General features: G+C 45.0%; 1 protein-coding gene across 1 annotated transcript in view; it reads right to left on the reverse strand.

Annotated features, from left to right (window-relative positions):
* Nucleotides 1–8,791: 8,791 nt before the first annotated feature.
* LOC120936173 (cysteine-rich venom protein triflin-like) overlaps nucleotides 8,792–13,449 on the reverse strand; it is a 54,568-nt gene continuing 49,910 nt past the window's right edge. The window contains exon 8 of the mRNA XM_040348327.1: nucleotides 8,792–9,377. Within this exon, the coding sequence (XP_040204261.1) occupies nucleotides 9,253–9,377 (125 nt within the window). The 3' untranslated portion in view covers nucleotides 8,792–9,252. The remainder of the gene's footprint in view (nucleotides 9,378–13,449) is intronic.

Below are 13,449 nucleotides of genomic sequence, written 5' to 3' on the forward strand. Positions count from 1 at the left end.
TTAATTCTTGATGTGGACATGAAGAGGGCTTTCATTGAATCAGATTGTGTGCTTAACTTGTATGATGGAACATTTGTATCCAAAGTCAACAGAAGCTTGATGTTGCCCAGAGCTTGCCAACCACAGTCAATTGTTATTTCAGTTATACTTCCCAACTTTCTGAACTGCAACCCTGCATACTTTTATCATAAAGTGTGTAGGCACGGGACAAACCCCTTCTATACCCCCACACATACTTTTGTCCCCACTTTTACTTTAAATTGTTTTGTTTTTTTAAAATAACAAATTGGACCATTTAGATGTTAAATGAAAGGCTTAGTGCAGTATAGAAGTTTTAAAGGTAGATTCGCGTACCTTGGCCTAAAATTAGGATGGCCTAGCCTAGCCTTTTTAGACTACACCGCCGTAAATTATTTAGGCTAGTAGTGATTCACAAACCACTTACCTGCTAAAGCGCGCCTAATTCGAATTGCTTGGAGGGGGGCGTGTTGTATGGAAATGAGGCTTGACCTCAAGTTTTTTGACGTTTTTTGACACTGCACATGCGCCGGGCGACTACATTTCCCAGTGCGCATTGCGGCTAAGTACGCCGTACGGGCCTATTGATTTCGACGTGTACGTAAACTACGTAAATCCCGATTCGCGGACGACTTGCGCAAACGACGTAAAAAATTCAAACCTCGCGGGGGGGAATGGCGGCCATACTTAACATTGTTATTCCACCTCATAGATGGAATAACTTTAGGCGGCCTATCCCTTACGGAAACGACGTAATGCGACGGTGTAGGCCTGGCGTTCGTTCGTGAATCGGTGTATCCCCTCATTTACATAATCTACACCGGCCGCAATGGAAGCGCCATCTAGCGGCCAACAGAAACATTGCAAGCTAAGATAGAACGGCGCAAGCCGACCTATCTTAGCTTTGTTTAAGTGTATCTCTGTTTAAGAATACACTTAAACAAACGCCGGCGTAGATTCAGAGTTAGGTCGGCTTATCTACTGATAAGCCGGCTTAACTCTTTGTGAATCTACCTATTAGTAAATAAATAGTAAATTTTATATAGAGGTCTATATATTGGACCAAAAAGAAGGATAGCTGAGGAGTAGTAAAGAGGGACAGAGGGATGTGGTTCCAAAAGAGGGATGGTCTGCATAAAAGATAGACAGTTTGGAGGTATGGATTCGATCTACCAGATCTGGAGATTTCACTAACAGCCATGTGTTATGAAAGCATCCCTAAACAATGCATTTAACCACTTGCCAAACCACTTACAGCACATCTACTGTGAGCAGGCAGCAGCAGCAGGAACCACGACGTATCGGTAAAAATGTAATAAAAATATTTATTTTATTTTATATACTGTCACCAGTCAGCATCCCTGATCACCATCATACAAGTCATATGACAATGCTGTACTGCACTGGTGACAGTATGTATAAAAAAAATTGAAAAACACACATTTTATATATTTCTTAATTTCCCAAACAATTGTGACAAAAAAAATTACAACTTCAAAAAACTCGCCATGCCTCTTACTAAATACTTTGGACTGTCTGCTTTGCAAAAAGGGGTCAGTTGGGGGGTATCTGTACTGTGCTGGCATTTTAGGGCCTCAAGAAATGAGATCATCAATACATCAGGACTGAATCATTAATATATATATATAACAGAAACTGCTAAAATTGTATTTTTTTTTCAAAATGTTTGGTATTCTTTGCTTTATATATCAAGGCAATTAAATACCACCAAAAGAAAGCTCTATTTGTGTGAAAAAAATGTAATTTGTGTACTGTTGCATGACTGAGAAACTGTCAGTTAAAGTAGAAAAAATTACCCGGTCATGCAGGGGGTAACGCCACCTGGTGGTCAAGTGGTTAAATTATAACTCAGTGAGGTAGATCTTTAACCACTTCAGCCCCGGAAAGTTTTACCTACCCCCTTCATGACCAGGCCATTTTTTGCGATACAGCACTACGTTATTTTAACTGACAATTGCGCGGTCGTGCAACGCTGTACCAAAATAAAATTGATGTCCTTTTTTTCCCACAAATAGAGCTTTCTTTTGGTGGTATTTGATCACCTCTGCAGATTAATTTTTTTGTGCTATAAACCAAAAAAGAGTGACAATTAAAATATATATATATATATATTTTGTACTTTCTGCTATAAAACACATCCAATTTTTTTTAAAATAAACAAATGTATTCATCAATTTAGGCCAATATGTAATCTGCTACATATTTTTGATTAAAAAAATCCCAAAAAGCGTATATTGATTGGTTTGCGTAAAAGTTACAGCGACTACAAACTATGGGATATTTTTATGGCATTTTTTGTTTTTGTTTTTATTAGTGATTTTTAGCAGGACAAATCAGGACACCTACAGTAGCTGACAGTTTTTTGAGAACCAGGTATGTGGTCTTTAGGTGGTTAAATTGCACAGATTTAACCACCTAAATGGTGGTTGGTTAAAGTTCACCTTTCAGGCAGAATTTCAAAATAAATAGAAGCATTTTCCAATGCTATTTCTGGCCCAGCCATCCCAATGTACTTTTCTCTCTTTTGCCTAATCCACAGGAGGTTTAGAATCTTGTCAGTTTATTTGTATTTTTTAACGGATTTTAAGATTCCATCACTTCCTGTAGAATAGATGGTCTCTCAGCTTTCACTTCCTGTTAGGAAAACTCCCAGAAGCCTTTACTTCCTTGTTGCATCATAGTAGAGGGTGTGATAGGGTGTATTCACCACTATGGACCACACCTTCCTCATTACAATACCACCTTCCACCGTCACCTACTCCCTATACAATCAGCTATGTAGTGCGACGACCTGTCTGATTGGATACAAATTGAATGGATTGCTTAGGTGTGTCCTCTATTTCATAGTTCTGGTGAATCTAAAGGTAATTGTACAATTAGATTGCATTGTGTATGGCCATCTTTACACAAGCACATAGGAGGGAGTGGATGGAGACACTCAGTTGTCAGGCCTAGTTCACATCAATGCCTAGTGAAAACTCACATTCCTGCATGCGCTTTGTTTTGGATGTTTTGGAGCATAGGGCAGCCTATTCACTTGAACTTTTTTTTGAGCGGCGTGTGGTGCATTACTGCAGTTTTCGGTGCGTTTGCTGCACTCAAGGTGCTTTTAACATGTAATGACAACACAAACACAATGGAAATTCGCAGCATTTCTGAAACACATGGCTAAACGTGCATTTTGCCATGCCTTTGGAAACACACAGATGTGAATGGAGCCTCGTTGTTCTTGTGTAAACACACCAATTTTACTTTCAAGCCCCATTTACACATAGAGTTGTGGGAGTGCATGTTTTTTGGCTAGTTTTTCCAGTGACACACCTAGGGCAACCTGTGGCGAAGTAGCTTGTGGGACATTGTTGCATGTTTCTTACTGCATTAGTCACCTGTTATTTCATGTGGCAAAATGTGTGTTTGCTTCTGTGTTTGGTGTGTCGTTAACAATTAATGACACTTAAGCCTTGTACACACGCTCGGTTTACTCGGCAAGAACCAGCAAAAAAATTGCTGGCAGAGCTTTCTTGCTGAGTAAACCGAGGTTTCTCGACAATAAAACTGCCCAGAATCTAGAGGAGAAAAATAGAAAACATGTTCTCTATTTTCTCGTCGTGAGATTCTGGGCAGTTTTCCTGCAGAGAAACCCGAGAGTGTGTATACTTACGTGGTCGCCGTGGAAACCCACGCATGCTCGAAATGACTTTGACTAGGGATGAGCCGAACATACCTGCGTTCACACGCGCAGTTACAGCAAATGCATTTTGGTGCTATTAAACAGCACACGCGCAGTTACAGCAAATGCGTTTAGGTGCTACTAAAAAGCACTCGCGCAGTTACAGCAAATGCGCTTAGGTGCTATTAAACAGCACACGCGCAGTTACAGCAAATGCGTTTAGGTGCTATTAAACAGCACAAGCGCAGTTACAGCAAATGCGTTTAGGTGCTATTAAACAGCACACGCGCAGTTACAGCAAATGTGTTTAGGTGCTATTAAACAGCACACACGCAGTTACAGCAAATGCGTTTAGTTGCTATTAAACAGCACACGCGCAGTAAGAGCGACTGCGTTTATGTGCAATTAAATAGCCCATGTGCATTAACAGCGACTACGTTTATGTGCAAATAAATAGCACACGTGCAGTAACAGCTAATGCGTGTATGTGCAATTAAATAGCACACGTCCACTAACACTGAGTACTATGTTTAGGTGTAAACTAAACACTATGCAGGCAATACAACACGTTAGATCACTGCATCTAGCACAATCTACTGCCTAACAATAGGAATAGCTGATCTAGCTAAGCTACACAGTGTATAAATATATGTACAACTCCTAGGGATGTATATATATCCTCTACACACTGCAAATTTAACTAAACTGACTAGCCTTCCTGCTCTATCTATCTACTGTATCTATCTATCTATATATCTATCTATCTATCAGGTAGAAAAGACACCGTGTCTCTATCTATCTCTCTCTCTCTAACTGTCTGACTGATCTTCTCTTTAACAAAGCCGGAACACACTACACGAGGCCACCTTGCAGGCTGCCTTTTATAGTGTGGGGCGTGTACTAAACCCCCTGAGCCATAATTGGCCAAAGCCATCCTGGCTTTGGCCAATTATTGTTCTTCGTTTTTTGCGCGTTGTAATTGGCCAAGCATGCAGGGTCATGGTGCATGCTTGACCAATCATCAGCGCGCAACGCCGCAGTGAATTATGGGCGGACGCGCGTCACTCGAATTTGGCGCGAACGACCCGTTTTGTTCGAAATTCGTCGAACGTACGAACAGACGATGTTCGAGTCGAACATACGTTCGTATCGAACGCGAAGCTCATCCCTAACTTTGACACGTGCGCGGCAGCTTCCTAGGCATAGGTAGGGTGCAGCAAGATGGCGGCGACTGCATCGAATGTGACGAGCGCATGCTCGTCGCACGTGATGATGTCACCATGTTCTTGCCTTTCAAGAGAACCACGGTTCTTTTAAAAGTAGAGTCTGTACACTCGGGAGGCAAGAGATTCTTGCCAGGAATCCCCCCTAGGAAAAACAACGTTTTTTTCCTGACGAGATTCTGGCCCGCGTGTATGAGGCTTGAAAGTGCAGCTAGGTCCATTTAGGCGTATAAATGTGACCATACACTCTGAGCCCATTTGAAAGGTCGCTGGGGAAGCCAGGCAAATGCACACATAGATGAATGCCAGTGTTCTGTCGAGAAGTTCCCCCCTCATCGAATAGTGCCCGGGATGAACTGCGCTGTATGTCATAGCACAATAGCTGATTTACCATTCAGCTGGGCTGACGTAACCAAGGCGCATGCACACATCGTAGGAGCTAGGAGGTATCTCTCGATGGGAGATACCATTTCAAAGGTGAGGCACAATGTGAGAACTACGGTCTACCCCCCCTGTTTGTATAGGTTTCAATTGTGCTCATGAAATGGTATCTCCCATCGAGAGATACCGCCTATGATGTGCGTTTACTCCCTGGTCACGTAACTCCAGCTGAGCGGTAATTCAGCTGGAGTGTGGCTCCATCATGCACATGCGTGGGCACTATTCAATGGGGGGCACTTCTCGACAGAACACCGGGGGTGCTGTGAAATCTTAGTTGATGTGTGAAGGTATGCTAATGAGGTAAGCTAGTAAACTCCTTCCTGGGTCTTACTGGCTGGTCTGTCTGTGTCTGTATACCAGGGAGTTTCTAAAGTTATAGAAATATAGCCATGGATGAGGTAAGGCCTTGTTTTCAAAATCAACAGAGGTACATTAATGGTATATTGGTACATATGGGAGCTGGATATTAGAAGAAAAAATAGGTGAACTTAGCCTTTAAATCTTCAGATCAGGAAGATCATATTGGAAAGTAGGTCCATTATTGAAGACTACAGGAATTGTTACCCCCCCCCTCCCCAAACAGTACACTAAAGAAGAACACCAATGTAAACAGCCATATTGTATATTTATTACATAATTTTACATTCTATTTGCAGTCTATTATATCAATGATTGGTCAAAAGGTATCAAGCAAGCAGATATATTCTGTGGATCAGTGAATGGAAATCACAAATAATTTTATTTATATGCCTTTACCAGCTCACTTCTGTGTTGGGAAAGCCCACATTCCATTCAATGCAAAAGCTGAATCCAGAAGGGAAAAACACGTTTGACCTCTAGCGGCTTCCTGTTATGTGTGTTATCCCTGAGGGTTCCCGGGAAAGTCCAAGCAAAGTTTAAAAAGATGAGAGCACCACAGGTTAGCTCGAGTCCAGTAAAAATGTACTGATCTTGGTAAAGAGTCAGAAGCCAAAATCAACGCGTTTCGGGAGCTCAAGTGGAAAGTCAGACAGTCAGTCAGAGATAACCCTGCTGTCATAACTTGCATTGCCTTACAATCATGTGTCCTGTGTAAGCCTCTATTACAGCCAGCTTCCAAGCCCTGATGAAGGGAGAGTTTTGAGCCCCTGAAATGCATTGGCTTGATCGTATAACTTTTTACCAAGATTACAATTACTGTACTAGACTTGAACCATGCAGCACCCATCTTTTTACACTTTGCTTACACATTCCATTCCAGGTCTACTAAGGAATTAGTGGATTAAAAAATGACATCATGGTGACATAGCACACTAGTATCGGTCAGTGGCAGATGGTGGTATATTTTTTGGGGGGTGCCCGTGCTTCCCATCACCCCCCCAAACCCCCTGGTCGGTCGGTCAGCCCCATCTAGGTCGCGGGCACCGCTCCTCCGCAAAGCGTGCGACAGCTTCCCCTGCATCGCCTCCTTCCCTGCATCACGATTCGCATATCCTCCCCCCTCTCCTCCGTGCGCTGGCTATGCATCTCCTGCCTCCTCCTCCTAGGCTGCCAATCGGATTGCCTCTGCATTCGGCCAATCAGGTGACGGGTCCCAGGACCCACTTTCTGTTTGGCCGGGAGAAGAATCAGTGTGACAATAGTGAATATTTATTTGCTGTTGTCACAAAAGTGGGTGTGCTTGGGGCGCAGTGTTTTGCGCCCCGGGCCCACCTTTTTTTAAAGCCTACTAGAGCTTCTGGCTCTAATCGTTTTAAAAAAAAACAACATTGGAATCCATGCGTCCGGCGCCCCGCATGTAGATTAGGGGGCTGAACACTTGGATGAAGGGGGCGGTGCCCCTGCCCCACTAATGGACGGGCCACCAGTGGACTATGGGTGTATAGTCTCTATTGCAGCCAGCTTCCAAGCCCTGATGAAGGGGGAGCATTGAGACCCTAAAATGTGTTGGCTTTGTCTTTTGACTTGTTACCATGAATAATGAACTTTTTCTAGACTTGTACGAACTGTGGCACAATTTTTTTTTTATTTGGTTACACATTCCATTCCAGTCCTACTAAGCAATTAGTGGGGACAAAATAGGGACACATACATGTTGATTCCATGACACAGATGGGTAAGGCCTGGTACACACTATGAGGTGTGTTGTCAGCTCCGGTCTGAGCTTCTGTACTAACAATCCGATGCAAGTACGGCGATCTCCCCTGCTGAGCTGTTGTGTTCTAACAGGGAGACCGCCCCCCCGACAGAACACTCTGATCAACGCTCTCAGCCATTGGCTGAGAGCGTTGAGCTGGAGCCGGTTGGCTGCTGGTTTTCATGCACTTTTATTAGAAGCCGGCCGGCTTCTGTGGGACCAGCTGGCATGCACACGGGCCAAATGTCGGATGTTTTTTATTGAACCGCCTGTAAGTCCTAACCGCTCCTGTGTTCGGGGCTTACGGGCATGTGCAGTCCAATCTCTATTGACAGGATCAGGCAAACTCTTAAGCCCTGTACACACGATCGGATATCTGATGGAATCTAATCCGATGGATTTTTTCATTGGATATCCCATGAAGCTGAATTTCATCAGTCTTGTCTACACACCATCAGTCAAAAATCCAATCGTGTCCAACGCAGTGACGTAAAACACTACGACGTGCTGAGTTCAATGCTTCCAAGCATGCGTCGACTTGATTCTGAGCATGCGTGGATTTTTCTCCGATGGAGTTCCACACAGACAAACGTTTTTTTCTATCGATTTTTTATCCATAGGAAAATTTTGAAACATGTTCTATTTTTTTTTCACCGATGGAAAACAAACCGATGGGCCGTTTTCATCAGACAAACCGATCGTGTGTGGGCCCCATCGGAGGAAAAAAAACAGAACATGTTTTAAAATGTTCCTATGGATAAAAAAAAACTATTTTATTTTCATCAGACAAACCGACCGCGTGTACAGGGCTTTACTGGTATCTTTATGCGCTGCGTAAACTGTTGACGCTATATACTGAAGGCCTCTTGAGCCCCCTAGGGAAAGAGAGCCTTGACTGATGGGGGCATGGCCAGGTACTGGACAAGGCGGTGGTCATGGCAGGATTGGCTACTTGGGGGGGTGGGGTCGGGCCTGAGTTCAGATAAAAGGGATCCCCTCAGGGAATTCTGGGTCTTTTGGAAGCCCGCCGGGAAGAGCTGCCCACCCTCCCGCCCCTTTTTTGGTTATGGTACGTCACAGCTTGCTGCGGTTTTTCTTGACCTTGCCAGCAGAAAATGGCCGTAGTGGGCCATGCCCCTTTATGGACACCGGAAGTAGGCGGCCTGTCCAGCACTTATGGTAAGGACAGGCCCCTCCCCCTCCCTTCTGGAATGGTGCTCACAGTACAACTGTGACTGGCACGGGTTATAAATTGTTAAAATTGTTATGTTGCTTTAATAAAGCTGTGGCCTTGCCCTTTCCAACTTAATGGTTGCAAGAGTGTTTATTTATTGGATGAAGGGGCAAGGGGGAAGGTTTATGTACATAAGTTTGTATTAAGGGGTACCTGGATGTATTGCGCCTCAGCAGTCAAGTAAATGCTGTATAATAATAATAACTGGTCCATTGACTGGAAGGCAAAAATGGTAAACTGGTTAACCTTGGAAAATGGATCGCACAGCCAGATTCGGCAGATCGCCAGTACAGTGATTGGTCAGAATTGCTAGAGGTTACAGAATCAGAAGGGTGTGCATACAGCGGTACACAACATAGTTCAGAGTTGCATACATTCTTTAAAGTTGTGTTAGTTGATAAAAGCGAGGAATTAAATATACTGTGCACTGTAAGCATTCAGAAGAAAACATTCATTAAAATCTTGTACAGAGCGTTGATGAACATGAATATCCTTTTGGATTTTGATGCAATCGGACATAGCACAGAAGTTACACAATTTCCCCACGGGTGCAATTGCATGTTCTTGGGCATTGAGTGTTCACCATAGGATATGAGCACATTGATTTGTAGTTACTGCACTGTGGGGACTCAAAGTTATAAGGACATGGATTGGCTGCAGAGAAAAAGATGACATGAATGAATTAATGGATGAATAAATGACAAATTAAAGAATAAATACTTCTACTGTATACCTATCCACTCATAACCCCTAGGCAACTTTGTCTGCTCTGATAATTCCCAATAATATTCTCTGCACTGTTACTAAACCCAGGTCCCTGCATTCACTATATCTAGTCTCCCACAGTACGCAGAACATGGAAATGCAATTGTTTTAGTAAATATTAACGGCTAAATACATTTTCTCATCAGCAGTATTTAGCAGTCTCGTGACTTCTGTGAGTATCTGGTTAAAGCTTGTGGGAGGAGTTTTCATTCTCGTCTGATAGTCCTATGAGTCTGAAAGACACCTGACCCTCTGTCTGTATAGCGCTGATTGGCCCTGCGCTGATCACATGTACCCTCCCGGAAAAAAAAAAAAACTCTCTAGCAATACACACCAAAGTGAGCATGTGCAGAGTGCCCCCTAGGGCTCTGTACTATCAGCAGATGAATTGGGGACAGTGGAAGTAGAGGAGGATCAGAGAAGACAGGATGAAACTGCTTTTTTACACAATGAAGAGGATTAACCCCTTAGGTTCCACAGTGAATATAACAAGCATGCATTATATATACAGACTGGCCCAGATTCTCAAAGGGCTTTCGACAGCGCAACGCCATGTACGCCGTCGTAAGTCCTAATCTGGGCAGTCGTATCTATGCGACTGATTCTTAGAATCAGTTATGCATAGATATCCATTAGATCCGACAGGCGTAAGGCTCTTACGCCGTCGGATCTTAACTGAAATTTTTTTTTGCCCGCTAGGTGGCGCGTCCGTCGTTTTCCCCGTCAAGTATGCAAATTAGCTAGATATGCGAATTCCCGAACGTACACGCGGCCGACGCAGTAAAGTTACGACGTTTACGTTAGGTTTTTCCGGCGTAAAGTTGCCCCTGCTATATGAGGGGCAACCAATGTTAAGTATGGCCGTCGTTCCCGCGTCGAAATGTCTAAATTTACGTTGTTTGCGTAAGTCGTCCGTGAATGGGGCTGGACGCCATTTACGTTCACGTCGAAACCAATGACGTCCTTGCGACGTCATTTGGAGCAATGCACCCTGGGATATTTTACGGACGGCGCATGCGCAGTACGTTCGGCGCAGGAACGCGCTTAATTTAAATGCTACACGCCCCCTACCCGCCTATTTTGAATTAAGCGGGCTTGCACTGGGTGATTTACGCTACGCCGCCGCAACTTTACAGGCAAGTTCATTGTGAATAAAGCACTTGCCTGAAAAACTTGCGGCGGCGTAACGTAAATGAGACATGTTACGCCCGCCCTAAGTTACGCCATTCTACGAGAATCTGGGCCACTGATTTTACTGGTGTTGGTTTAGTAACACTTTAACTCTAAAGCTGGGTATACACTAGTAGAATTATATATCAGACAGGAGGCTCATATCTTATGCATGATCTTTCTTTATTCATGCTCACAGCAGAAAACAACTTTAGTGAAATGTTATAGAAAAAAATGTTTCTTTAAACTGACAACCAGAAGCTACACCCCCGGCAGCCCTCTAGGCGGGTCTGCCAATCACGAGGTAGCCCAGTCAGTATATAAAGGCCTGTCCCTTTAGGAACCTCCTCTTTCTTTCTGCTCACAGATCAGAACTCAGATAAGTAAATTCATTGAACTCTATAGATTATCTTTATACATATATAGATATACTCTTTGTTTCAATTGTAATATCTGTAACCTGTCACAATCTGACATTTGGTTTCCTTTTTCCCCTTGTGGGAATTTATTATTAGCTCATTCCTCTTTGGATTTCCCTTTTGATTCGCCCCCCCTTCGGGGCGCTATCTATTTCCACCTTTCTGTACTGGTATATATTTTATTTTATCATCTTCAACCTTTATACCGCTCTGTTAAGTTCCGTTTTAGCAGATCTCTTATTACCTGCGTTTTCCATGGGATCGCGGTCAGCGCGCAACCCCCGCTCTGACCAGCCCCGCATCACTCACATTCTCCTGCGCGGTCTCGCCTAATCTCGCGAGACGTCGACGCCATCGGATCATTCGCGCCTTTCTGTTCACCATCAAGCGCGCTCTTTCAACCAGGGGGGCGTGTCGCGACCTCTCGTCCTATCAGATCAGGACGGGAGTTCTCGCGAGACTTCGCCCTCCTCCCCCGTGCTCCGCTCCTCCGTCACGCTCAGCAGTGTGTGAGCGAACGGAGAGGTGGACGGAGCACGGACCTGCGGTATTTTTCCTGGGAATTTATTCCCCTACTACCCTAAAATTATATATATATACTTACCCACAATATAGATTTACCCTTTATACCTATATATATAAATATATTAGTTAGATCTACGCTGCAGCTCCCCCCTTAGTGCTACTGCACTCTTATTAAGCCTATCTGATTTTCAGCATCCCTAGCCTCCCTTTAGCCTAGCGCTGCCTTTTCACTTCTAACAACACTATTACCTACAGCTGCAGCATGGCAGAAGGCAGGGACCCCACCAGTATGGACATTCCCATAGAATTGCTAGATCCTTCTCAGGACACGCCTGTAGTCATGACTACAGCACAGATCCAACAGCTGATAACTCAGTCTGTGCAGGCTGCCATGGCCTCGGTGGTATCTGCCCCACCTATACCCCATAGATCCGGGTCTCCTGACACCGGCATACCTATGATAAAAAAGGGTAAGGCGTCTCAGAAACGCCGCCACATTGAAGTGGCCCACGACTCCCCGGCAGGGGAAGTACTAAATATGCTCCAGACAGTACCATCCCAGGACTGTCGACCCACTGTTCTCCCAGACTCGGTACGACCCCCGGGCCTCGGGGAGATAAATTTACAGAGGCAACGATCCGCCAGGCGGACAAAACCGGACTCCTTCGTGGACTCCTCTCCTGAGTCGTCCGCGGAGTCCGAGGCGTCTGACGCCTATGAGTCTGGAGAAGACTATGAGGACAGTGGGCACCTGTCAGTTAAAAACGACAACAACCCTGTACCCCAGGGTGAGGTTTTATTGGACTCCCACGGGGAGCCATTCTTTGACCCCGAAGCCATTAGTCATCCTAGATCCGGTGATTGGACACCTCTACCCGAGGTGGCTCAATACATTGAATACTGGGCTCGGAGGTCGGTCGACAAGGCCAACAGGAACAAACTACGCGCGGAATGTCCCCGCCCGTGTATTACAAAAAAGGTAGTGAGCACTCCTGAGGTGGACCCCATCCTCTTGAGATACCTCACTAAGAGTGGGAAATACTCTAAAAAGGGGATTGAGAGGTCCTTCAAAATGATCCAGGACCGGGTATTGGACCTGTTTGGCCCCATCACAAAGATTCTAAATCTCAGTGAGCAGGCTTCCGCCTCTGGTCAACCTGTCGATTTATCCCAACTTAGGGGATGGGCCCAGAGAGCTGTCTGTCTCCTGGGTTCAGCAAATACTGCATGTTCCATGGAGCGTCGTCGCTCAATTCTCATGAGACTCGACCCCCAACTCTCTCATCTGGCCGACTCTGAACCGGGGCCGTCTGCCGACGGCATGCTATTCGGAGAGTCCTTAATAAAGGACATAAACAAAATGGTAGGGCTCTATTCCAGCCTGGACAAGGCCCAGACATCTCTGAAGAAAACTAACACTAGAGTTTTTCACAAGGCCGGTAGATATAGAGGCCGCTCTACCGGCCGTTTCTCCTCCTCCAGGCCCTTTCAAAGAGCTCCCGTACACTACCAGACTCCACCACCCTACTCCGTTCCGGTTGCCCAACCAGCACCCTTTTTCCCCCCCCGGGGACGTCCATGGAGAGGCCGAGGTGCTAGAGGCTACCCCCGTTCCAGACCATCTTCCGGTGAGTACGATACCTCTACACTTGTCCCACATGCCTGTAGGGGGAAGGCTGAAACATTTTATCCACGCCTGGTCTGCGATTACGGCAGACTCGTGGATACTCAGTACAGTGGCGGGCTACCAAATAGAGTTATATGCCCTTCCAGTGATGGACCATACTCCTCACCCCATCCGATTTTCTATCCCAAACGCCAGTCTTATGGACAGCGAATTACAGGAT

The sequence above is a fragment of the Rana temporaria genome, chromosome 4 (genome assembly GCF_905171775.1).
Source record: "Rana temporaria chromosome 4, aRanTem1.1, whole genome shotgun sequence".
Taxonomy (NCBI): Eukaryota; Metazoa; Chordata; class Amphibia; order Anura; family Ranidae; genus Rana; species Rana temporaria.